The 25,988-nt window shown below is 41.9% G+C and overlaps 1 protein-coding gene across 1 annotated transcript; it reads left to right on the top strand.

The window, feature by feature from the left end:
* The first annotated feature begins 711 nt into the window (after window positions 1-711).
* On the top strand, window positions 712-25,700 carry LOC148824637 (antigen WC1.1-like). Its single transcript, XM_088926161.1, has 15 exons — window positions 712-748; window positions 2,408-2,576; window positions 13,850-13,941; window positions 16,813-16,990; window positions 17,920-18,053; window positions 18,650-18,964; window positions 19,766-20,068; window positions 20,254-20,322; window positions 20,505-20,840; window positions 21,478-21,582; window positions 21,903-22,001; window positions 22,283-22,354; window positions 22,960-23,046; window positions 23,782-23,868; window positions 25,521-25,700. Exons 1-15 carry the CDS (start codon window positions 712-714, stop codon window positions 25,553-25,555), a joined length of 2,118 nt encoding a protein of 705 aa, XP_088782287.1. The 3' UTR covers window positions 25,556-25,700.
* The last annotated feature ends 288 nt before the right edge of the window (window positions 25,701-25,988 follow it).

Below are 25,988 nucleotides of genomic sequence, written 5' to 3'. Positions count from 1 at the left end.
CGCATGGTTGGATTCTAATGCCATTAAAAGAATCATTTTGTGATTTACTGCCACAATTAACAATTGTCCCAGTAAATGCCCATTGAATAGCACTTTAATCACTTCCAGGTCATCGCATCAATTTCAGTTCCCTTTTATCCAGTTCAAGGTCACAGTGGCTCAGAACAGCAGTGCAAACCCCTGCGCCCACTGTGCTGCCCTGCCCTCCATTTCAGGTGCTGAGGTGTAACTTCTAAATTCTGTGACCATTGACACTGAATGTCAAAAGAAACTAGAAGCCTGAATGCCTGCAAGCTTCAGAAAAAAATCAAATATTATTTATTTTTTAATATTATTAAATATATTTGTATCTACTCTACAGATTTTGGATACTGATTAAAACTTTGTCATCTTTTTATTTCATCATTCATGGCTGTCTAGGACACACTGTACTTGAGTGACTTTGCCTGTTCCACTAGAGCTCAGCCACCTCATTACATCTTGGAACCTGGAAGCTGGAGTCGGTCACCTCTGGTGCACCTGCCTGCAGTGGAGTAGAGTCCTCTTTAGCAATGAATCAATGCAGTGAGCCTTTGTGTGGATTTATGGGAGCCTGAAACAGATCTGCCTAAACAATATGAATGTCTAATCACTACAGAGCTCTTGAGTGCACTTTACTACTTTGTTCAGACCCTGAGAGCACTGCTGCACACGTTACAGGTTCGTTTCAGCATGACCGAGTTCCAGGAGCACAACACGCGTTACTCACGTAGCATGGGACAGCTTCCTTCTGCGATGAGATGCATGCAGTGATTGCCCTACGTACCGTACATGAGCCCTGTGGAAGTCTGTAGGACTTACTGGGACAGTGTGTGTTGTCCAGTGGTCTTTCAGCCCTAGACAACTGTACCCTTGTCCTCCGTATCTGACATAATGGAGAGGAATGGGACTGCCTCCCATGAGACAGCATGTGTAGCCTGGTACCCAATATAGAGTATGTGATGTTCCCATGGGGACATTTTAATAATCAATCTTTTTAGAATGGTGGCCCAGGGAGAGTGTCACATGTGCACCCGAATGGTAGAACCCGTTTTACGGTGTAGTGATGCTAATCTCCCAGCAGAGCAAAATCTAACCTGAGAAAAAGCTCTGGTCTAATTTGAACTGTGTAGCAAGCTCTTCTCTTCTCTCCTCTCTCCAATACTAATATCCAGGCAGCTAGGCTGCTTATTGGGCTTATTGGGCTTGAAAATCCCCAAAACTCATCTGCAAAGTATATTTCTCAACTCCCACCAGCCATGTCACCCTGCAACTCACAACTGGCAGCCCCCCACTAAAGCTCAGCAGGTGTGAGCCTGGTCAGTACCTGGAGGGGAGACCTCCTGGGAAAAACTAAGGTTGCTGCTGGAAGAAGTGTTAATGGGGCCAGCAGGGGGTGCTCACCCTGCGGTCTGTGTGGGTCCTAATGCCCCAGTATAGCGATGGGGGACACTAGACTGTAAACAGGCGCCGTCCTTCGGATGAGATGTAAAACTGAGGTCCTGACTCTCTGTGGTCATTAAAAATCCCAAGGTGTTTCTCGAAAAGAGTAGGGGTGTCCTGGCCAAATTTCCTATTGGCCTCCTAATAATCCCCCTCTCTGAACTGGCTTCATCACTCTGCTCTCCTCCCCACTGAGAGCTGATGTGTGGTGAACGTTCTGGCGCACTATGGCTGCCGTCGCATCATCCAGGTGGGGGCTGCACATGGGTGGTGGTAGTGGGATTCCCCATGACCTGTAAAGCACTTTAAGTGGAGTGTCCAGAAAAGTGCTATATAAGTGTAAGCAATTATTATTATTATTATTTCAACCAGACTTTATGGTTCCACACAGAATCCTCTGTCTCTCTATTGTGAGATATTCATTTAAATATTTCAGTCCTTCATGTGAGGATCTTACATGCTCTCTTCACCTTATTTGGTTTTAAGACCCTAACTAAAACAAACTCAGGAATATTGTTTTTTATTAATTATGCTGTTACTCTTTTTTTATATAACTATAGGCCAAACATTACTTTGTCGACAAAGTGAGTGAAGAAACTGAGATAAGCAGAGCAGAGTCAGAAAAGTGAGTACAGAATGACTGGTCTAGCAAAGACTACCTGGAGAACCTGAACTTCACTCCAGACTCAACAGCATTTAGAATTATTATATCAATCCATCCATTTTTTAACTGCTTCAGCCAGTACAGGGTTATGGGAGAGCCGGAGCCAATCCCAGCAAGCAACAGGTGCAAGACCTGCCCAGGCACACACCCTGGACACCCAGTCCATCACAGGGGACACACACACTCACGGCAGGGCCAGTTTTCCCAGAATCCAGTTCACCTACTAGCATGTCTTTGGTACCCCAGGAGTTGAACCTCTGGCCCAGTGTTGCGTGCCAGCAGTGCTCACCAAGGCCATTACCGTCTCCACAGCCTCGTCAGAAGAGATCCTCCGTAACGTATTTGAGAACGAGTGCTCTCGAATTGAGTCCTACTTCCAATGGCCAAGCGACTCAGCTGCAGTCCCATCCAAACTGGCGACAGCTGGCTTCTTCTACACAGGTGAAGAACGGTAACTCACAAATCTAAAAACAACAGCACTGTCATCTGGCATCTGTGCTCACCCGATGTCAAGCTTTTTATACATATCAGTTTAGTAGCAATTTTGTTATTTTTTAATAGAAACACTGGTGTGCTCATCCCATATATGATGTGGTGTTGCCGGGGGAAAACAGGTGTAAAAGAGATGTAACTCACACCACACTGATCTTCTTTGTTCTTCGTCCGTAAGTCTCTCCAAATCCGTTCCGCAATCCGTTGCCAGTATCCTTAAACGATCCAAATTCCCAAGTCCGTATGTCCACACTACTCCGCGCCGTATCCAGCTCATCGCTTCTGGGGGATTTATATCCTGTTTCCTGATGTAGTTCAGCTGTGTCTCCTTGTTTCGCTGCATAGGCTTTTCCCAATAGCAGGTCAGCTGGTTATCCTGGGTGGCCATCTTGCCCAGGTCTATATCGAGTATTTTCAGTGTTTCGTTCCGGAAATACCGGTTATAAATGACCCTTCCCCGGGTCCTCTTACAATGATCACAACTGATTTTTCTAAAGTCTGCTGTTCTTGTCGTGTTTTTATCAGTATTTTGTTGTGGAATTAGTGGACAAATGTAATTTCGGTGTGGCTGGTAATTTTAAATCAGTCAATCAGTCTTTTGTTTTCTCTGGAGCCCTTTGTAAAAATGTCACAGAGTGCCTTACAGATTGCTATAGCAGGTAAACAGCACCTGACCATGTGGCCAGGAAAGAGGAGAAAACAAGCCCTCCCCCGTGGGTGACAAGAAACCTCTGGAGGTCCCAGGCCCCAGTGGCGACATCCCCCACCCCTCCTTCCACTAATGTTTTTTTTTATACATTGATTATCTTGAATCTGGAAAACCTGTGAGGTCCAGGGCTTGTTTCCTGGGTCTGCCAACGTGGGTGCAGTACGCTCAATGTTGTGTTCTTGCGCTGGGATCCAGGCAGTGGGAACATTAAATGGTGAAAGAGCGCATTGCAATAATGGGCGGGTTTGTGAATTGTGACAAAGGACACTTTTTAATGTTTTCACAAGTACTGCACATGCGAGTCATCTCCAATATCCTCTAAATCCAACCATTAAGTTTGTTTTTACAGCAGTGAAACAATAAAAAAAAACTTCTGATAGCACAGGGTTATCTCTTAGATTGTTTCAGGACGTTCTACAATTTAGTGGTCGTGTAGCTAAAGACAGTGCCCCCAGCAGTTATTTTGTAATTTCTTGGGTCCACTATGTAACCGCTGTGCTCTGCTTGGTCTGTTTTTAGCAGATCACTTAAATAAAGGGGCGGTAGACCCTTAAGTGTTTTGTGGAGCAGAAGAAATGCTTTAAAGTCTGTATTGTTTTTTTTTAATTCAAGTTGAGAGACACATTTCAACATTTTGAACAGGGTGAAGTCAGGATATAGTGCAGTCTTCTGTACCAGACAGCAGCAGGTTACAACAGTCTGGTCTTTGTAGAAAAAAGTCAATATTGTTAAGATCTTTCTGATGTGTAGATGTAACTTGAAAATGTATCTAGGTGACGAGGAAACTGTTCAGTGTTTTCAGTGTGGTGGGGATATTTTACATCGGCCTGGAGGAGCTGATCCATTACAGGAGCAGCAGAAGATCTTCTCACAGTAAGTTATTCTTCCACAGAACAGATTTTTTAAGTTGCTAAGAGTCACTGAGTTCGCTCAAATCAACCTGTTGGACACCTGCAATAAAACTTCTAACTGCAGTTATTAATGTCCTGCAGCACTGAGTAGCATGAGCTATTTTCTACAAGTTTTCACTTTTAGAGATGCATATTTTCATTGCGCAAATCAGTCTGTGAGCTTGAGAATGGAAGCAGCTAGACGTATAGAATTTTAGATCTTTTTGCATATATGTGCAATGGTATTGAATTTCCTCAGGAAGGATTTTTAACGTATCTGTCACGACCACCAGCCAGCTGAGATCAACACGTAAGCGAGCTAATCAGCACCAGCAGCGGATTACTACTAACAAGCGCCGCCGCACGAGTTAACACACCTGCAATTGCTCTACCGTGCGGCACGCCGGGTTATTTATACCATTCTTACCTGATTCCCGTTGCTCGGTATTGAGTTCTCTACTTGTTGCTCAGCCTAGCGTTCTTACCCCCCTCTTTTGCCTTCCTGGAATTCTGCCTTCACCTTTTGCCTTCGGACTTCGGATCTCGTCTCGCCCCTTGGATTGTTTGCTATCTTTGCCTGTTTTGGATTTGACCCTGTAGCCCTCTTTTCGACCACGATTCTGTCTCACGTTTTGGATTGTTCGCCACCAGTGCCTTTACCGGATCTCGACCTACCTTCGCCTTCGGACTACGACTCAGCTCCTGGATTTGCTCGGTACGCTTACTTACCTCCCTGCGACTCCTGCATCTGCATCGGATCCTTTTCACCTCTACAGCGTTACAGTATCTTTATAACATGTCAAGATACCTCATTAATCTTATGTTATTAATACACAAATAAACGTCTGCTTTCAGATGCCAATATGTTATTAACATCAGTCAAAATCCGCAACAAAGTGAGACTGCAGTTAGCCTCAAAAAGGTAAGGGTTTGGATAGATTTTAAAACTTCCACCTTTCCGTCTTGATTATTCAGCTCTGATCCTTGGAGTGCTATCTGTTTCAAGATTGCTCAGAATCAGCTGGAGCACTAAAAAGACCTGAGAGTTACTGAGATCAACGACCTAGAGAGGAAAAAGGAGGGAGGATTAACAGATGACTTCTGACAATTCAAAAATGGAATTGTTTCCAACTGCTTGTTTTCAATTCCTCACCCTCATAATGACCTTAATGACTGAAGCCTTAATTTAAATAACGTGCTGATTCATTGGAGTATTTTTAGAAGTTTTATTTTTCTACCCCAAAGTTTGGAATTTGAGATTACTTATGAGTAAGTGTTGAAGACCAAATACTGTAAATCACTAATCTTAGAGAAAACATCAGCTATCACTCAGGAAGTGAAAGTGCATGAACAATTGGAGGTATCAAGTGATATCATGAAAGGAAGACATGAAAAGAAATATTGGCACAAAAGTTTCCCAGATATCATCAGTGATTTCAGGGCTTTATTTTACATTAGCATTTTAGAAAAAAATCTAGGAAGCTAGTTGTCTTTCAGTGTGTACTGGTGTTGTAAGATGACCAGAGGAAGGGTCATCCAGGACAGGTATTTCAGGAACGATCTGCTCACTATACTTGACTTAGACCTGACCAAGATGGCCGCTAAGAGAAGTCAGCTGACCCGCAGATGGAAAGAGCCCAGTTCACAGAGTGGAGATCCAGGAGCTTTGCTCTGTCTCTAAGAGGCTGTGAGGAAGGAGAAAAGGGGAAGATGTGACCTGAGTCCAGGCTGTTCTGTCTGATATTATTCATGTAGCAGCACTGATTGTCTGAATATACTCTGGTCCTGGATTGTCAGGATGGAGATGAGCTTCTGTCTGTTCAGGAAGGAGGAGTTTGGGTACTGAGTACTGAGGGACTCAGAGCTCTGTGTGTGAGTCTGAGCTGTGAATCTGACTGAGAGGAGATAAAGATTTTTTTTCTGCCTCTGAGAAGTCTTTTCCTTTGCCAAGCAATGTTTCATCCCCTTCAGATACTCTGCACAGACTGTCAGAGGGAGAGGAGAGGAGAGAGAGAGATGGACAGATAAGAGCACATGCAGCGAGAGAGACTGGATGGGGGAGAGAGGAGAAAGAGCAGGAAGACAGTGCAGGTGTTCAACCACATTGTGACCACAGGAGACAGGAGGCTTTTCTCAGCTGCTGAGGAGCTCAGTGCTCATGGCCACTCAGGCTCAGAGGCTCTAGCAGCAGTCAGGTCTGAGAGCTTCTCCTCATACTGACACTGGAGCTCTGAGAGTCAGCCTCCATTCTGACAGGAACAGCCCCTCCTGTTCAGCCCTGAGAGACACACTGAGAGAGCTGTGTGGGGAGAAGACCTGTCACCCTGTAGAGCTCTGAACACTGGACTCTCCTGTGTCTACCTGTGCAGCACTGGAGCTCTGAACACTGGGCTCTCCTGTGTCTACCTGTGCAGCACTGGAGCTCTGAATACTGGGCTCCCTGTGTGTCTCTCTGTACAGCTCAGCTCTCAGCTGCCTCATCACACTGACACCCACAGCCTCACAGAACAGCCGGGCTTCCTGTGCTGGAGGAGCTCGGAGGAGCACAAACCACAGACTCACTGCAGAGCCTGACCTGTAGCTCCAGTGAAGCTCTGCCTTAAAGCACCGTTGTATTAACAAGGACTAAACTTTGTTTTTCATAATTTTGTTGCTTTTTCAAATTTGAAACTGACTCCTGCTCTGCGGCTCCTGCTGCTGCAGCTATTATGGTGAAGCTGTAACACAGAACTCTGCTATATTGAACAGGAGGGTTTAAATACAGCATAACTGCTAATACTACTCCTGCTACCACAACTGCTGCTGCCACTGATACTACTAATATTTTACTGCTGCTCCTACTGCTGCTACTACTACCTATAAGAAAGGTGGAGGAGGTGAGCTGTGCCCTCACACTGTTCAGCTTGGTGGTGTATCAGTGTATCAGTATCAGTATCAGTTCAGCTCCACTGTGCTGTTAGAGAGTCTCAGTCATGCAGTCGGCTCCGCACAGAGAGACACTGGGGCCACAGCTGGAGGGGTTGGAACATCTGTGTGGACTGGAGCTGCGCAGGGACAGACTCAGGGTCTGAGGGACTCAACTGGAAGAGCTGCTGTCCAACAGGCTCAGTACATAGGGGACAATCACTGCTGAGCTTTTCTTTCTTTTTCATTTAAATTATTGATCTCTGATCACAGTCACAGGACAGCCAGTTCTTATTCAGTCCGCCTTGTCTCTGTATTCCTGTGCTGACCTGAGTGACCTCACTGCCACCTTGAGCACAGGCTCTCCTCACACTGCCCTTGACCAGGACCAGAAGACATTACTGTCTGGAGACACAACAATTCTGTGACTCACTGCAGGACACCAGTCATTGGACACTGCCTGACACTGACAGCAAGGCACACAGGACCATATTCAGGACACCAGTCACTGGACACTGCCTTACACAGACAGAAAGACAGGACCACGTTCTAGACACTTCCTGATACAGACAGCAAGAATTACAGGACCATATATACATAATTGATTATCTTGATACTGATTTAAAAATATAATACTTGTCTACAATTTTTTTTTAGTTTAATATCTGATCTCTTCCTGCCCCTGCAGCACCTGTAGCCCTGCTGTCTGTATCTGTATCTGTGTTTCCTCCAGTGAGACACAGAGCTGCTCCTGTCTCTCCTCTCCTCCGCACTGCTGGGAGTGTCTTCAGGGAGAGGAAACAGTGATGTGCCTCTGATATATATGGAGAAGACTGAAAGGGCCCTGTCTGATTGGCTGTCCTGCCTGTGTGAGAGGTTCCTGCTGTCAGTCTGAAAAGGCAGTGCTGTGTGTGATTGGCGGGGCGGGGGGCTGTGTTGTTACTGGGGGTCCGGGGTGCGGAGCAGCAGCTCAGTTGCCCTGTTGGCTCAGGAGTGAAGACAGGTGTCTCAGCTGCGCTCTGTCCTGATGACAATGAAAAGCTGCCTGTCCATCTTCTCTCTCGCTGTCCTGGTGCTGCACAGCTCAGCCAGTAAGTGACCAGTCTTCTCCTGTCCAGACAGACAGACAACAACTGGAATTAAATTAAGTAAAGTTTTGATGTAAATGGAGCAATAAGTGGGTTGAACAATTTTTAAATGTTAATTTTACATTCAGTTTTGTGGGTATTCATAAAAAATATTATAACTGTATTTTATCTTGGTCTGTAAGTAAGGAAATATAATTAGTTGTGTCTAAATATAATTAGTTGATTTTAATTTTTATTGGATTTTATTAAAATATTCTTAAGATTTCTAAACATTATATAATAATAATGTTTTAGATGTATAGAGCAGAGGCTGGCCATTATCACCCTCTATTGATAATTTGTGAAAACATGAAGTGTATTAAATCTTTAAAAAGTTATTTAACTTACTCGTTACTGTAATAATAAACTTTATATATAAGTGATAATTTGAGTGATATGCTGTGACATGTGAAAAAGTCTTCATTTACTCAAAAACAAAAAAAGTGTGAGCAATAAAAATGTTTCTAGAATAATATCATATGATACAGGATGATTCAGAAATACCCTGGGTTGTTTATTGTTTTATTGTGATCAATTCTGACTCCTCAGTATTGTATTATTACAGACTGGTGCATTAATAGAGATACACGTGTTTTTAAATAGTGAATTATTATTGAGACTGATATTAAATTCTTACAGACTGATGTATTAATAGATATACAGTAAATGTGTCGTCACCACCAAAAGTGTTTATGCTAGAGAATTAAGACTGGAGATTTAATGCTGTCGTTATACTGTATCTTTGGCGTACTCAAACAGTCCAGGTTTCTATCGTTAGGCTGTGTGATATTCAGTTGCTGTGAAAACAAGTAAAAAATGATAGGAAGTCATGAGTGTGAATTCTTCATTTTAAAGGCATACAATTACATTTTGAAAATGTAAAGCATTTTTAGTCATAGGACAATGAGCTCTTTTTTTACTGTGAAAATAATATCGATATATCTATTACTTGGTTCATAAAGCCCAGGTTTGCTTGTTTTCACATTGAAAAACACAGGCTGATAAACGTTACATTCATTATTGGTTTATAAGCTATAAAATGAAAAATATTTACAAAATTATGGAAATTCTTAGTATTGTAGGTGTATTATTATTAACTGGGGTCTCATCAGAAACTGAGGTGTAACATTAATAATTTAACAGCTACAAGACATTGTGGCATTACTGGAGGAATTAAAAAATGGTAGTTGTGTTTTGTGTTTATACATAATTTGTCTATTATTTAACAGCTGAATAATTTAATTTGTGTTTTTAGGTTAGTTATCCAATGACAGGTTTTTTTTTGTAAATTGTGAAGTTTTAATAAGAATGCTTTATTGTTTTTGACTACATTAGAAATCTGAAATTATTATCAAATGCAATTATATAAGTATGAGTAATACAAATTAAATATTTCATTACATGTTATCATACAAATGCAATATTTAAAAATTAATTCATAATCACAGGACTCAAGTTTAGATTTTTGAGCAGTTGCTCAGGACAACATCACAATAAATGTATCTGTGTCTATTTGTTAAACCTGTCTAGTATTTTTGAAAAATGTTGTTCTTTAATATGATTTAATCAGATAAGCATGTGTTAAGTTTAGATGTTGGAAGTTAAAGGCTAGAAAACCATTGTCAACAATTCACATACAGACAATGGGAATATACGCCTCACATACATTTCAGCACAACATGTGAAGCACAGGTCAGCCTCTGACCACTGTAGTGACCACAGGTCCCACTAACACAGTAACACTGGTCCAAGGACTTGGAAGCCACAGAGTAAGTACTGTCATTGTCCAGTATGGTGACAACAGCATCCTGGAACCACTACAGTCATTACAGCCACTGCCCACCGTAGTGAACACAACATGCAGAAGTGATTTTCTGTTTAATTTAAAACTCAGCTTTATGGGTATTCCTTAAAATTATAATTGATTTTATTCTGGTGCTATAAATAAGGAAAAATAATAGACAATTTGCAGTATTAACAAGAATTTCACCTCTACAATTAATCATAATTAATTGTGATTAATTGTATCATCAATTTCCCTACGGGATTAATAAAGTATTAACCATCTATCTATAATATTAATTCAGTTTATATGTTTTTTAAACTATTTTCTATTAATGCTGTATTAATAGTTTCATATGCAGTTATACAGTATTACACACAACACAGACTAAGGATAATGTTTTTTAAGTACCAACATATAATTATTATAACTATTAATATTGTAGATATTTAGCAACCTTATCAAAAATGTTGTACAACTTGACAATCCCTTATCTATTACCATAATAATAAAATACAAAATATTGGTTGTAATTTGGGTCAAGTGCAAGGACTTGTGGAAATTTTCCCATTTGCAAACAAAAAAGAATACAAATGTTTTAACAATAATACAACGTCTTCAAAATATTTACCGGGGGTTGTTTATTTCATTGTGCTCAATTCTGCCCTCTCTAAGGGGTATAACAGACTAGTGTATTAACAGAGATCAGAGTGTTTTTAAACAGTGTTGTATTGGTCTGACTGATATTTTATTTTACACACTGATGAATTAATATGTTTTATTAAAGTAATTAATTAAGTGTGTTATTAAATACTAGAGTATTATTGAGACTCCAGTATTATTACTATTGACACATTTTATATTTACTGTATTATTAAAGTAACATTAATAATAATAACATTATGGAAATGTTATTAAAAAATTGAGTATTTTGAGAGAAGGTGACAATTTTAGTGCAAAGAACTATTACAGACAGGTGATCAGAGATAAAAGTATATTTAAGGCCCGTCTCCGATTAAAAAAATAATATTAGTAACTCGGGCCCTATTGCAGGTGAATGTGCTAATACAAATAGGAGTACTGAAGGTAAATGTATTAAAATATTTTTGATCCATGGTTATTTTTGAGAATGATTACAGTAGTTTTAGATACTATGGTAATTATATTACAGAAGAATCTAACATTATAACATGATTGAGGACAAGACATATAGTTGTGTTTATTTGTTATAACTGTCAAGTTCAAGTAGTAAGTATTTTTATTGCAGTGTGTTGTAGTTTGATGACCTGAATCCATACTGGGTGCTTTTAGACAACAGTGTCCAGTTTCAGTAACAACACAGGAGTCCTGAGGCAAATCTTAGTTTTTTCAACTTTAAACAAAAGTTTGGGATCTGTTCAGACTGAAGTTTTATTTGAGAAATGTGTCTATTATGTTGAAAGAAATGTGTATTTGACCTGGAAGTCCTTCATTTTAAAGTGATAAAGGTTTAATTCTTGTTCCATGTTTATTCTGCATTTGACTGATATTTCACAACTAAATGAATTGTTGTTTGTAAGTCTTAGATAAATAATGATAGGGATCATTTTTCTTACATCATGGAATTTTAAAAAAGAATGATTAATAAAAATAACCTGTGCACTGTGCTTTTAGAATATATTATTAAATGCAACTATAATTCAATCTGTGAATTATGGATTAAGATCTTGAGAGGTAAAAGCTAAAACACATTGTTCACATATATATCATGTTATCATAGTAAAAATCATATATGAATAAAAAGTAGTATTACAATGAATTGTAGTATACGATAGAAAAAAATATTTCACACTCCAAACTGAAGGTGATTGAATATTTAATCAAAAAGAACAAATCTAGTTACTGTAAATGTGTCCTGGACAGTAAGTATAAACTCTTTACGTACAGACTGGGCTGGGACTGACTCGCGTCAACAGCAACATTCCCTCGAGCGCTCACCCTGATATTCAGACTGGGTCAGGACGTCTTTCAATCAAACCTTCAGTCTTTCAATCAGGCTCCCAGTCACGCTAATCACCTCTCTAATTGAAACTGTTCAGAACACCGAATCTCCATCATGAGAGCTAAACCTTGTGAGCCCAGCGATCACATTCCTCTCATAGTCAAGTTTTTACTCGGATATTTTCATATCTCACTGCTCCTGCTCTTCGATCCTGAAATATTTTCTCTGTTTTAATTTTTTCCCTTTTCTGCTCCGACTCGCCAGCCTCTCTTTTCTTTATTTCAGCTGGGAGACAGGCGTCCCTCTTTATTTTTTCTTTCTGCTCACCTTTTTCATTCAGCCCAGCAGCCTGCATTCGATCTGTTACTCCCTGATCATTCAAACTCTGAAAGAGCTCAAAGTCCTGCGCCTGGGTTTCAATTATATCTCCTGCTGCAGATTTTCCAACTTTCTGCAGCATTACACTTCACATATTTCTGCACAAGTTGTGAAGCATCCATCTATTAAGAAAATATTTTATTGATTCTGTTTTGGATTGTATAACTTATTTTCAAAGTAGAATGTTGAAAAGACTTATTAGTGTTTAAATCTCTTACTTGATACAGACATGCGGTCAGTATCCACTGTTAAGTACATGCAGGGCCTGAGACACAGATACACCAGATACACCAAACCAGGTTTCAGTGATTCAGTCTTCTGGCACCACTGTCCACTGTACTGACCACAGCCCCCAGAAACACAGGAACACAGTCATTACAGCTACTGACCACTATACTGACAACAGCTTCCAGAAAAACAGGAACACCATCATTACAGCCACTGACCACTATACTGACCACAGCTCCCAGAAACACAGGAACACCGTCATTACAGCCACTGACCACTGTACTGACCACAGCTCCCAGAAACCCAGGAACACAGTCATTACAGCCACTGTCCACTGTACTGACCACAGCTTCCAGAAACACAGGAACACAGTCATTACAGCTGCTGTCCACTGTACTGACCACAGCTTCTAGAAACTCAGGAACACCATCATTACAACCACTGACCACTGTACTGACCACAGCTTCCAGAAACTGAGGACCATAGTCTTTACAGCCACTGACCACTATACTGACCACAGCTCCCAGAAACACAGGAACACACTCATTACACCCACTGTCCACTATACTGACAACGGCTTCTAGAAACACAGGAGCACAGTCATTACAACTACCGTCCACTCTAATGACTACAGCTCCCAGAAACACAGGAGCACAATCATTACAGCCACTGTCCACTGTACTGACCACAGCCCTCAGAAACCCAGGAACACAGTCATTACAGCCACTGACCACTGTGCTGACCACAGCAGAACAGCCCTCTGCAGTCACACAGTGATATGGACAGAGAGATATATAACAGGATCCGGACACAGGTGTGTGGAGGGAGAAGTGAGATGGGTGCTGATGGACTTCCTGTCACTCCACTGTCTCTTCTTCCCCATGGGAGGGACTAGCCATCCAATCAAACAGGTAAAACAAAATAAAAATTTCAGGTGTGCTTCTAAAATGTCTTAGTATAAAAATATCCTATAGGCATCTTGATAAGTTTTGTTTCTCTCTCTCTGCAGGCAGTGCTAATGTGAGACTGGTGAATGGAGCCAGTCCCTGTGAGGGCACAGTGGAGATATATCATGGTGGAGAGTGGGGAACAGTTCTTCACTATGGCTGGGATCTGAATGATGCTGCAGTGGTGTGCAGACAGCTGGGCTGTGGATCTGCTGTTTCAGCACCAGGAAGAGCTCACTTTGGACCAGGGTCTGGATCAGTCCTGCTGGGTTATATCTCCTGCAGGGGGTCAGAGTCTGCGCTGAGGGACTGTGGAAACACTGAATGGAAACAGTATGGCTACCCTCATACCTATGATGCTGGAGTGAGGTGTTCAGGTAGGAGACAGACTCTTTCCAGTCTCCATCACTGAGGACAATTAAAACTCCACTGATCTAGAGTCCATCATCATGATCCATCTGTACATCCTCCCATTCCCACTGCTCCTGTCCTGCTGAGAGCTGAGACAACACTCCTCACTGTCATTGTGTGTCTTTTCTCCTTCTGGATTGTATTTCCTCCAGTGTGTAGAAAACATATTGAAAACTGTCTGAAACCCCCAATCCCACCTGTATGCTTTCTGTTAGGTTTTACTATGGACAAATAATGAGGCCAAAGGAAAGTCTGTAAATGTACAGTATGTGACCGTTAGATCTGTAGTGAACAAATGTATTCTTGGTCTTGATTTTGAAAACTCCAGTTTGTCCTCCTTGAAATTCACCAGCATCATTTTCACTCACAGTTCTGCTGAGTCTCTCTCACGTATCCCTTTTCTCTATTTAAATTCAGATTCAAAGAGCTGTATTGATCAAAGATTTACAGCATTGACATTGAACATCAGTTGCTCTTCTCTGACATATTTACAAACATTAGAACAACGATCGCATTCTGTGAGATTGAGTGAAACAAATTAGTTACAACAATATCTAAAAACTATAGAATAAAAGCAATATGACTGATATGTATTCTCAAAAGACTTATTACAAAGGAAAGGAGATTTCTCAGCTTCCTGGTCCATTTGGTAGTCAGTATTGATCCAAGGATCTCATCTACTGTTTCTTCAAGAAAGCTGGGATATCTGGGTAACTTGTTCCATATTCCTACAATCCTTTAGCAAAGGGGCCCTCAGTTCTCAGTGTACATATGTAAGCTTTTTAAATATATATGAATACATTCACATTCTTAGAAAATAACTAAACAATCTGATATAACATCTCTGTTTCTGTAGGGAAAAATGTCCCTCTCCCTCTGTTCCATGTCTTCCAGGGGAGCTTGTGTTGAGCTTTCAGAAAATAAAAACACTTTGTAAATCAGTGTCAAACAGCTCTTTGGATAAACACAAATACAGCCTTCATTTCCAAAGTAGTGTTTCATTATTTACAGTGCAATAAAAACAACCCAAGAACATAACCAAAAATGTAGAAGCTAAACTTCTGAATGAGAATCTTCACATGAAGTAATACAACAGGCAGTTAAGCCGCTCACCAGCTCTGTTGCTCTTTAAAATCTCTCTTAAAAGTGATCAGTCCCTTCGTCTGCTCCCATCTCCTCTGGGTGAACTGCTTCCTGCTTTTAAATGTCACCTTACAGGTGACTGAGGATGGCAGATCATTCTCCATGGATTTGACAGGAATCACAAACTTGTCTTGTCTCCACATGCTCACCCCTTTACAAATCACAAAAGAATATATAGGCACTTTACCTGATTGGTCAGGTACTGTGATCTCTGTTACTGTTTTGATATTCCAGCTCATTGAGGGGTCAGACTGGTCAGGGACAGTGATCTCTGTTATTGTTCTGATATTCCAGCTCATCGAGGGGTCAGACTGGTTAGGGACAGTGATCTCTGTTATTGTTCTGATATTCCAGCTCATCGAGGGGTCAGACTGGTCAGGGACTGTGATCTCTGTTATTGTTTTGATATTCCAGCTCATGGAGGGGTCAGACTGGTCAAGGACAGTGATCTCTGTTACTTTGTTCTGATATTCCAGCTCATTGAAGAGTCAGAGTGGTCAGGGACTGTGATCTGTTATTGTTCTGATATTCCAGCTCATCGAGGGGTCAGACTGGTCATGGACTGTGATCTCTGTTATTGTTCTGATATTCAAGCTTGTTGAGGGGTCAGACTGGTCAGGGACAGTGATCTCTGTTATTGTTCTGATATTACAGCTCATCGAGGGGTCAGACTGGTTAGGGACAGTGATCTCTGTTATTGTTTTGATATTCCAGCTCATCGAGGGGTCAGACTGGTTAGGGACAGTGATCTCTGTTATTGTTCTGATATTCCAGCTCATCGAGGGGTCAGACTGGTTAGGGACAGTGATCTCTGTTATTGTTTTGATATTCCAGCTCATTGAGGAGTCAGACTGGTCAGGGACTGTGATCTCTGTTATTGTTTTGATATTCCAGCTCATTGAGGAGTCAGACTGGTCAGGGACAGTGATCTCTGTTATTGTTCTGATATTCCAGCTCATCAAGGGGTCAGACTGGTCAGGGACAGTGATCTCTGTTATTGTTCTGATATTCCAGCTCATCGAGGGGTCAGACTGGTTGGAGGCAGTGATCTGTGCTCTGGGAGACTGGAAGTGCAGCACGGAGAGACCTGGGGCTCAGTGTGTGACTCTGACTTCGACTGGCAGGACGCAGAAGTTGTCTGTCGAGAGCTGTACTGTGGGGTTCCCTCACAGGTGCTGAAGGGGGCTCATTTTGGGAAGGGGGAGGGAGAGGTCTGGACAGAGGAGCTCCAGTGTCAGGGAAGTGAATCTCACCTGTCCTTCTGTCCAAAGTCCTCCACAAAGACACAGAGCTGCACCCATGAGAACAATGTGGGACTGGAGTGTTTTGGTAAGAGGAGAATAATCCATTTCATTTTGTTTTGAATGGAGCTCAAAACTGAAGCTTAGAAGAGAAACAGATGAGTGTTGCTATAGCTCTGTTTCAATACTGGGGATTGGTGTTTAACACTGAAAATTCAATACACTGATCTTCTGATCAACAGTAACTTAATTATACCTTAAATTACCACCCTTGCTGATGAATAAAGTATTTCAGATTGAATTGGATTGAACAGTAGCACGTTAGTGAGGTACTTGTAGGACAGTAATTTAAAGCTCAGGATTGTAAGTAAAATTGAAAGTGTGATTGAGGGTTATTGCTGGTTGTTGTGTTGTGAAGCTGTGTCTCTGCTCTCTCCCCTGTCCTATCTGCAGGATACACAGAGTTCAGGCTGGTGAATGGCTCAGACTCCTGCTCTGGCCGAGTGGAGTTACAGTGGCTCTTCAGGGACTGGGGAACAGTGTGTGATCTCTACTGGGACCTGAGAGACGCTACTGTTCTCTGTCAGCAGCTGGGCTGTGGGGAGGCTGTAGCAGTGCCAGGACAGGCCTGGTTTGGACAGGGCAGTGGACCAGTATGGGCTGATGTGTTTGAATGCCGGGGCAATGAGAGCCGTGTCTCACACTGCGCTGTCTCTTCATGGGGGAGAGCAGGGTGCTCTCATGGACAGGACGCAGTAGTCATCTGCTCTGGTGAGAATTGGGTGTTTAAAACACAGTAACACCCCCTCTACTTAAACACAGCAGCACACTATTACAGTAGTGTGTACATCTAATAATAATAATAATTGCTTACACTCATATAGCGTTTTTCTGGACACTCCACTCACCACCACCAATGTGCAGCATCCACCTTTTTTCAGCATTTATTTCAGATCATTACACAAATACAGTGAGGACTAAAAATCAGTTTTATATTTATATTCAGATCACTAATGGTTATAAAATGATCTAAAATACAGTATCCAGTAACTAACAACTGTCTCATTTATTTCGTTCTTTATCCCAACAACTAATTCACCAAGAGGCTGAAGAAAAAGCAAGAGTCAGATAGTGAAGATTTATAAATTGTGTTTCTTAGCCCCACACATACTGTAGCTGACACTCCGCTGGTGAAACATCACTCCTGTGGACAGAAATGAGAAAAAATATATTCCTTAAATGATGTTATATAATTAATATAATAATTATATTAAATATAATAATTAGAGCCCAATTAAACAGGAGGCTGAAGAAAAAGAGTCAGAAAATCAAGGTTTACAGATGTTATGTACAGCTTATCCCCTCACACAGCTGAAATGATCTCCTTCCATCTCTTTTACAGCCTCAAAAATCAACAGAATTTCACCTGGAGCAGGTAAGGAGAGAATGAGGACTGTCTTTATCACATTAGTGCTGTTTTAATTGTAGTTTTATTACTGGTGTTAAATTGCTCATCTGACACACAGCTCACACTCTGATTTCTCTCTGTGTGTTTGACAGGTTTCCCGTCTTCAACAGTTCCTTCCTCACTAGCACCAGGTATGAACTGGCTTTTGTTCTGTATCTACAGGGCTCTCAGTGTGTTGACATCTCTGTTGCTCAGTTCTATCCTAGACTAAGCTGCAAGGCAGCAGGTGTGTGTGTGCGGTTTGCTCTGTGTCTCACACACACAGTCTGGGTCTTTGGGATCTACAGCAAAACATGTGAAGCTATTGTCTCTGTGCCCAACAGTGGATCACAACAGTAACACATGTGGTATAGTGCTGATGATCAGCACAGAGTCTGTTACAAGTATTGGATATATTAAATTAATCAAAAATCAAGAAACACTGTACTTGTACTGTATCTGTTCAGGTGGGTAGCTCCGTCAGCATGCGTAGGCTGCAAAGGAACAAGTAAAAGGTTTATTTCATGCTGAAAAAAAAGAAGAAAGAAAACACAACGTTTCGGCCATGGAGCCTTACCTTACCAGGTAAGGTACCTGGTATCTTACCAGGTAACATACCCTGTCTTACCAGACACCTTACCTTACCAGACACCTGAAGAAGGCTCCACTTGTTCCTTTGTACTGTATCTGCTATGCTTGTGCTTGTACTGTATCTGCTGTCCCCAGTGGCAAGAGGTGATGTTCAACTTCTAACAGTAGACCGTCTCTACCTAGAGGTCATCATTGTGATATCTTAGTACTGCACTGACTTCTGACCTCTGACCTCTAATTCTCTGCTCCTAGGCCAGCTGTCCATCAGGCTGGTTGGAGCAGGAGGCGACTGTGCAGGGAGGCTGGAGGTTTATCACAGTGGCTCCTGGGGGACAGTCTGCGATGACTCCTGGGACCTGGCAGACTCTCAGGTTGTGTGCAGGCAGCTCCAGTGTGGGGCGGCCCTCAGTGCCACAGGGCCAGCCTCCTTCAGCCACGGGACTGGACCCATCTGGCTGGACGAGGTGGGCTGTCTGGGGAATGAGTCGTCCCTGGGGGAGTGTCCCTCAGCATGGTGGGGACAGCATGACTGTGGACACAAGGAGGACGTGAGAATCCTGTGTTCAGGTAGGGGAGCTAACTACAATTATTCTACAGTTACAAGGATCCAGATTCTTTAATCCCACATTGTTAGAACCATATGATTTTCACCTGGAGTGTCTTGATTGTTTTACTGATATAACAAGCTGGATTCAGGATTTTAAAACGAACATCTGTATTTCAGACACATTTGTCACCACTCATTCACATTGTTTTGCAGTAAACAGATAAAGAAATTCTGGCACTGAAGCTACCAGCTTCAGAAACTCCCCTCCACCAGCAACTTGAATATGTTGTGTGGACAACTCATAATCTCTGTCCTCTGTGATGTCTAGGACTCAATCTGTAAACTCTCCCCATCAATTTGACCTGTTGTCCTTCATCCTCAAATGTTTCATCTTGATTTGATCCAGGAGTCTTTTACTCTTGGTGTTGAATGTCAAGCCAATCTGCAAGTTCTCCTTTCACAGCGCTGCCTCAGTCACCCTGACTTGTGTTGCTGCTGAATGGCCAAGGTGATCGGAATGATGCTGCTGATTTGCAACATTTAATTAAGCTTACAGTCACTTAATTGTTCAGCATCATTTCTCATCTCAGATAGGGCTCCATGTGTGCTGTTCAGGTGCTGAAATCAACATGAATACATACTCCTGGCACCTTTATGTCAGCTGTGTGATTGTAAAGCTGTCATTGCATGAATCCTGAAATTACTGGAAGTACACAGCAACTGGGACTGTTTACTGGTCACATTGTTTGCCTGTTGTTTCTTACCAGTTCAGAATGAAACTCAGGATTTGTTTCCTTTGACTTTCCCTGATGTCTTGGCAGATCACACTCTACTGAGACTGTCTGCAGGCTGTTCAGGACAAGCAGAGGTTTACTATAACGGCACCTGGGGCAGTGTGTGTCAGAATGGCATGACTGACTCCACAGCTGCAGTGATCTGTAAACAGCTGGGCTGTGGAGACAAGGGCACCGTCAGAGAGACAAACTCCAGGCTGAGCCCGGATCCCAAATGGCTGGACTTTGTCTCCTGTCGCAAACACGACTCCACCCTGTGGCAGTGTCCCTCCCCTGCCTGGGGTCAGAATGATTGTGAAGACCGGGAAGTGGCTGAGATCACCTGCTCAGGTACAGAGTGAAGAGTGATGCTATCTTCCTCTTGAGCAGCTCTACAGTGATTGTCTCGTCATGAGCTTTCAACAGAATTCTTAGCAATGTATATCCAAACAAGTATAAAAATAAAGGAAATACTATTGTTGTTCTTCACTATTTTCTGTGAGTTTGATTTTGTATATGATCATTAATCTTTGAAGGTCCTAGAAAAGAAGCTGACAGAAGCACTCCAGCCCCTCAGGAAGAGCAGCCTCAGCGGTACTGCCCAGGTGAGTTCAGTGTGTAAAACAATCAGAGAACAGCCCTGAACTGAGGAACAGTAACCATACAGCTCTCTTCTAGAGCCACTCAATACCTCACTGATCTCTACTACAGTCACTCAGTAACTTCTCTGCTCTCTTCTAGAGTCACAGAGCTGAGGATGCTCAGTAACCTCACTGTTCTCTTTCAGTCCCGCTGGCTCTGCGCTTGGTTGGAGGCACTAACTGCTCTGGCCGGGTGGAGCTGCAGTATGAGGGCTCCTGGGGGACAATCTGTGACGACTCCTGGGACCTGCAGGATGCCCAGGTGGTCTGCAGACAGCTGGGCTGTGGGGATGCAGTGAGTGCAGCAATAGAGGGCTCATTCGGACCAGGGAGTGGCGCCATCTGGCTGGACGAGGTGAACTGCAGTGGCAGTGAGCTTCACCTGTGGGACTGCTGTCACTCTGGACTAAATCAGAGTGACTGTCGGCACAAGGAGGATGCAGGGGTTACCTGTACAGGTGAGGGGAGTCTTAGCACTGTAGGTGAACAAGGTAGCAGATTAATGGAGAAGATACACTAAAGCTACACATATTCTATAACTGTTTAATATCTAATTGAACCAGCTAGGATCATCAGTCATAAAACTAGGATGTTGTGTAGCTCTGTGTGTGTGAACAACACTACTCTTCAATTCAGAACCTGACTTCTTTCATCTCTGCAATCTTACGTTTTACCTCAAGAAATAAATATATTTTTTATCAGCTCCACTGTAGATTCAACTTGCTGTAAAACCAAAGGCAAAATATTGACAGTTCTCGTATCTCTTTCACAGGTCTTTCAGAGACAACAGCCAGTCCAACAACAGCAACAGGTGAACAGAAATCCTTCTTGTCATTGATAACTCCCGTCTTTCTGTCTCTTCAAATTCCCAGTGTAGCTGTAGTGTCTCCTCTCCTCTCTCAGTGATTTTCTGACAGTGTTGATGTAGCATCCTTTACAATTCTATGTTGATATTGGATTAACCCCGAGGTCCTAACACCTCCTGATGGGAAACTCAGGGAATTTAATGTGTTAAAGCCTGTATGAGCCCACTAGCACAACTCCTCATCCCTGTTCATCCCCTGTCTCCTTCTCCCTCAGGCAGCACCAGGACAACACCCCAGACACAGCCGCTGGGAGGTCTGTCCGTCTCACCCCTGGCCCTCCTGCTGATGGGGGCTCTTCTCTTCGTGGTGCTGGCCCTGTTAGTGGGGCAGCTGATCCAGAACAGGAAGCTAAGGAAAGGTAGAGAGGGAACTTACCATCCACATACTGAACTCTAGTGGCCATTACTGTCACACAGAACTGATCTATATTGGACTTCAGGAAAACAATCTTCTCTAAATGATCAATTACATTCTGTCTAATTTAATGTGGATTTTGGATGTGAACAATTTAGTAGGGTAGAGAAAATGTAGGAAAGAGTGTAAGTAATTACAAAATATGAAGAAATTTGCAGATGTGTAGAATTATAACATTGATATGCACAAATATTCAAAAATGTTTAGCAGTGACTTGATTTGCTTGTACTCCTTGTAACCCTGAGTGTCTGTTTCCCTCCACAGCTCTATCTGAAGGAGCACTTGCCCCCTATCATGATGCCGTCTACGAGGAAATAGAGTACAAACTGGCCAGAGAGGGAACCTACAGTGCCCCCAGGAGAGGTGAGTGGAGAGAGTGTTCAGGTGTGATTGATCTCCACCCTCTGAGGACAATCTGAGGATGTACACTTGTAGAAAATGTCACTCAGCTGGTTTCAGACAGTAATTTTCTTTCTCAAGAGGTACGTCAAAGTGAGTAAAGAAAATCAGCACAGCACTGTCCCTGATCTGACTTATAAACACAAACTCTGTGTTACTGTTCACACCCTGGCTTATCTCCCAGTAGAGGACAGTGAGACTGCTGTCTGACTGCAGGTATTAGTGATCTGTCCTCCTATTCACAGGGAGATTCTTCTCTGACGAGCTGCCCTCTGGATACGATGATGTGGAGGACAGTGAGGGAGACCCAGTACTAGGTGAGTGGAGATGGAGTCACGGGACTCAGTGTGGTAGTGGGAGATCTTCAGTCCAGTACTCACTCTCACCTCAAACCAGGCTGACATTTAGAGAACTTAAGTAGATAATCCTGGGTCTTACAAAAATGACCACATGTGTTTGTGATACCTTATAAACTCTGCTCATTGCTAGCCTGATCTCAACAGATCACAGAGGCTGAGCAAAACAAGACCTGGTCAATACTGGGATGGGAGACCTTTAAAGAAAAGTCAGGATGCTGACTAATTGGTGTTGATTGAGTAGGAGATGGTGCCTCAGGTCCAGAATTCAGTACAAGTTTCCCAGTGTGATGACTGGGGAACAGTATGCTGTAGAAACTCTCTTTCAGATCAAATGTTAAATCACTAACCCTAGAGTCGTGCCTTAATTATACACCACAAAGCATTTAAAAATGTACTTCACAATAACCAAATAGAAAATGTGACTTACTTAATTTACTTTCTGTTTCATACAGACAGTACACACAGACATCAAAGTGTTATGAAAGACTAAAGTTATTGTAGCTATGTGGTGAAGTAAGTCAGAGTCCTGAAGTGTAAATTGTCTGTATCTCTGTGTGGTTCAGAAGAATCAATACCCTCTCTGAAAGAAGAGGCCCCAAAGTACTATGATGATGCTGTAACTGTACCTCAGAGCCCAGATGCCTTGTCAGGTGGGTTATTTCAGTCCAGTCACATGGAGAAACCCTGCACCAATCCGTCTGTATTATTGTGCTGTTTGGTTCCCCTTCTGATATCTCAAAGTGTGCACATCACTACTTTCTCTGTCCAAATACAGCCATCATTCACTGTTCAAATCTAGTTTTAAATTTATAACGGAAGTGAATAGGAGTGGAAAAAAGGATCCCTGATCTCCTGTATTTAAAGTCCGGTGTTTTAGTTCCCAGTGTGGTCCGTTTGGTTATTCTCCCTCCTCATTGGTTCATTAATTCATCCACCTTGTCGTATGACATCATTCGTGATCAGCTTCTTGACCAATCAGAACTCACCTTCTTCGGTATTTAACTTGGAGGTTTTCAGAACGTAGGGGCCGTTTTGCTCAACTTCGGTTCTGCTCGGCTCCGCTTCAGCTTCTTGTTCCTCTGTTTTCGTTCGTTTTGTTTTGTGTTTGTGTTTCCGTATGGCTTCAGCTTTGTTAGTTTGTGTTCTTCTCCTCCTTGTACTTTATTTGTATTATCCTTTGTTTCACCATTACCTTGCCCAAACATGTTATATCAACCTCTGTGCTCTTTTGTACCCCGTTCCTTGTGTCTACACTCGTTTTCCCTTATCTGAATTCGTAGCTCACTTGTGTATTTGCGTGAACTTTTGTTTAAAGGGTTAGTTAAGTTTGTTGTTGTATTTAAAATCTGATGTGTGACAGTGAAACTGTGCTCTGTGTGGTTCAGGAGAGCTGATGTCCTCTGTGAAAGAAGAGGCTCCTGAGCATTATGATGATGTCATCACTGTGCCCCAGAGCCCAGACACAGTGTCAGGTGAGTTATTATAAATAAGACTCAGGAGTACCCTCTGTACCAGCCCACAGTAGCCTTTGTCATTAGAAATGAGTTTCAACCTAATTTCACCCCAGCAAATAAACACTAACGTGAAAAGAAGAGCTCTCTTACAGGCCAGCCTGTGTCAGAATGACAGAGACATTACTGACCTGCTCTTCTGTTCACAGAGAGACTCCTCTCTGATGAGACACACTCTGAATACAGTGATGTGGGGGACAGTGAGGAAGATCCCACTTTAGGTAAAGGGGGCTACAGCCAGGGGGCTCAGTGTGGGTGAAGTAGTTCAGGTATGGGAAAGATGACCCCCAGTAATCAATCTCTGTGCCACTCTCATCCAAGACAAAGGGACATCAGGCATTTTGCAGTAGTAGTGTCCTGCAGGGATAAATAACAGCCAATACAGGCTAAGAGACTGTACTCGTACAAGGTTAGATCTCATAGATCAGAGTTTCATTGAAACCCACCTACTGTCACACCCAGCCAATCAGATGATTGAGATTGATTGGCTGTTAATCAATTCAGAGAGAGTGAGGTCTGGGCAGAGCAAAGCTTTATATTCCCCAACACCAGGAATTGTGTTCTCTGACTGTGGAGAGAATTCCTATGTTCTGAAAATACTGTAGTTTTAGAGAATTTGTGTGTCATGAACAGAAGTAAAATCTGCACTGAATCAGGAATTCATCCTAAAGGATACAATTTTATTTGAAAAAATGCTTAATTAATGTTTTTTGACTACAATATTGTAAAAAAACTATTCTATATACAATAACTAACACTAACAGCCATTTATATCAAAGCAGATCTCTCAGATATGTTCTATTACACTTGTAGTTTCTCATGCATGCTATGGTTATATCAATAAAATGTATATTGTTTATTTAGAATGCATGTGTGTCAGACTGTGATCATCAAGTACTGTAACAATTTGCTCTTACAATTTCAGATTGTTCCAGCAAATTAAAACCCCCATTCACTATACTGTTGTGACTATGGAAGTGTTTTTAAAAAATGTAGATACACCTGGCTAGAGTCAACATTTCCAATTCTCATGGACTTCAATGCAAGGAGATGTTAGCTGACATGTAGGGGTGTAAGATTCAGTGATTAAAGCAAACATAATTTTTACCTTAGTGAAGTTCCTGGTAGATGAAAACTCCTTGTCCAGATCAAGCAGAAAGACCACAACAGAGTTTAGTATTTGAACCGCGTTAAGAGAGGTTGCCATTCTGTTGTTTTTAGAAACTTTAATGTCTTGTTTAGAGACTCCCTTGGCAAAAAAACAGCCTCTCCTGGCATGTGGGAGCATTTTTAGAAGATAGGCTGCCATTCGTTTTATAGTATCCGGGTTCATGGAGAGGTGTATGTAGGTGTAGGTCATATTCTGTTTGGTTTAAAACAGCAGCTATGCCTCTCCTTTTGACCTGTGTAGGTATTTTGTAAATGTTGAATACTTGGTGGCAATTTGGGTTTTTCTGGGTGGTTAGGATGTAGGTCTCTAAAGCACCTTGTAAGTAAATGTGTACATGTGTGCTGTATGTTTATGCCATGTGTTGTTTAGTGTGTATATTGTCATTGTTAGCAAACATTTGTTTAACGAATTGTGCCTGAACTATTCCTTTTTTTCCCCATAGCTGTGCAAAAGATCAAAGAACTCATCTTTCTCTAACACTACCAAAAGCTTGGGCATATTCTTGGCAAAATCTTTACAAGTTTGGGGTTATGATTATTTTAATTATTATTTTATCTAGTCACTTCTGATATTCACCATTTTCATAACTCCAATTTGTAACAATATTATTTTAATAGCTGACTCATTTGACAAACCATGTTAGTCAAGGCCTGATTTAATTAAAACATTAATTTTATGACACTATCTATTTCCACACAGTTAATAAACAAGTACTTCTTATAGATTTTAAAATCACACATATACAATTTCAAAAATACATACTGTACCCATGATTACAAATGTATGGGTCTAATTTTAATGACCTCCTAAACCAAAAATATCAGCTAACAGAGTTATCCCTGTCCCTCAGCTGTCCACTGCCCGTCTCTGAGTCTGTCTCTTTCTGTCAGGTGTCCCCCACACTGGACCT

Source organism: Atractosteus spatula, chromosome 10, assembly GCF_055471065.1.
Source record: "Atractosteus spatula isolate fAtrSpa1 chromosome 10, fAtrSpa1.hap1, whole genome shotgun sequence".
In the NCBI taxonomy this organism is placed as follows: domain Eukaryota; kingdom Metazoa; phylum Chordata; class Actinopteri; order Semionotiformes; family Lepisosteidae; genus Atractosteus; species Atractosteus spatula.
Note: the sequence above shows the minus strand (reverse complement) of the source record. Positions and strands in the feature narration are given on the sequence as shown.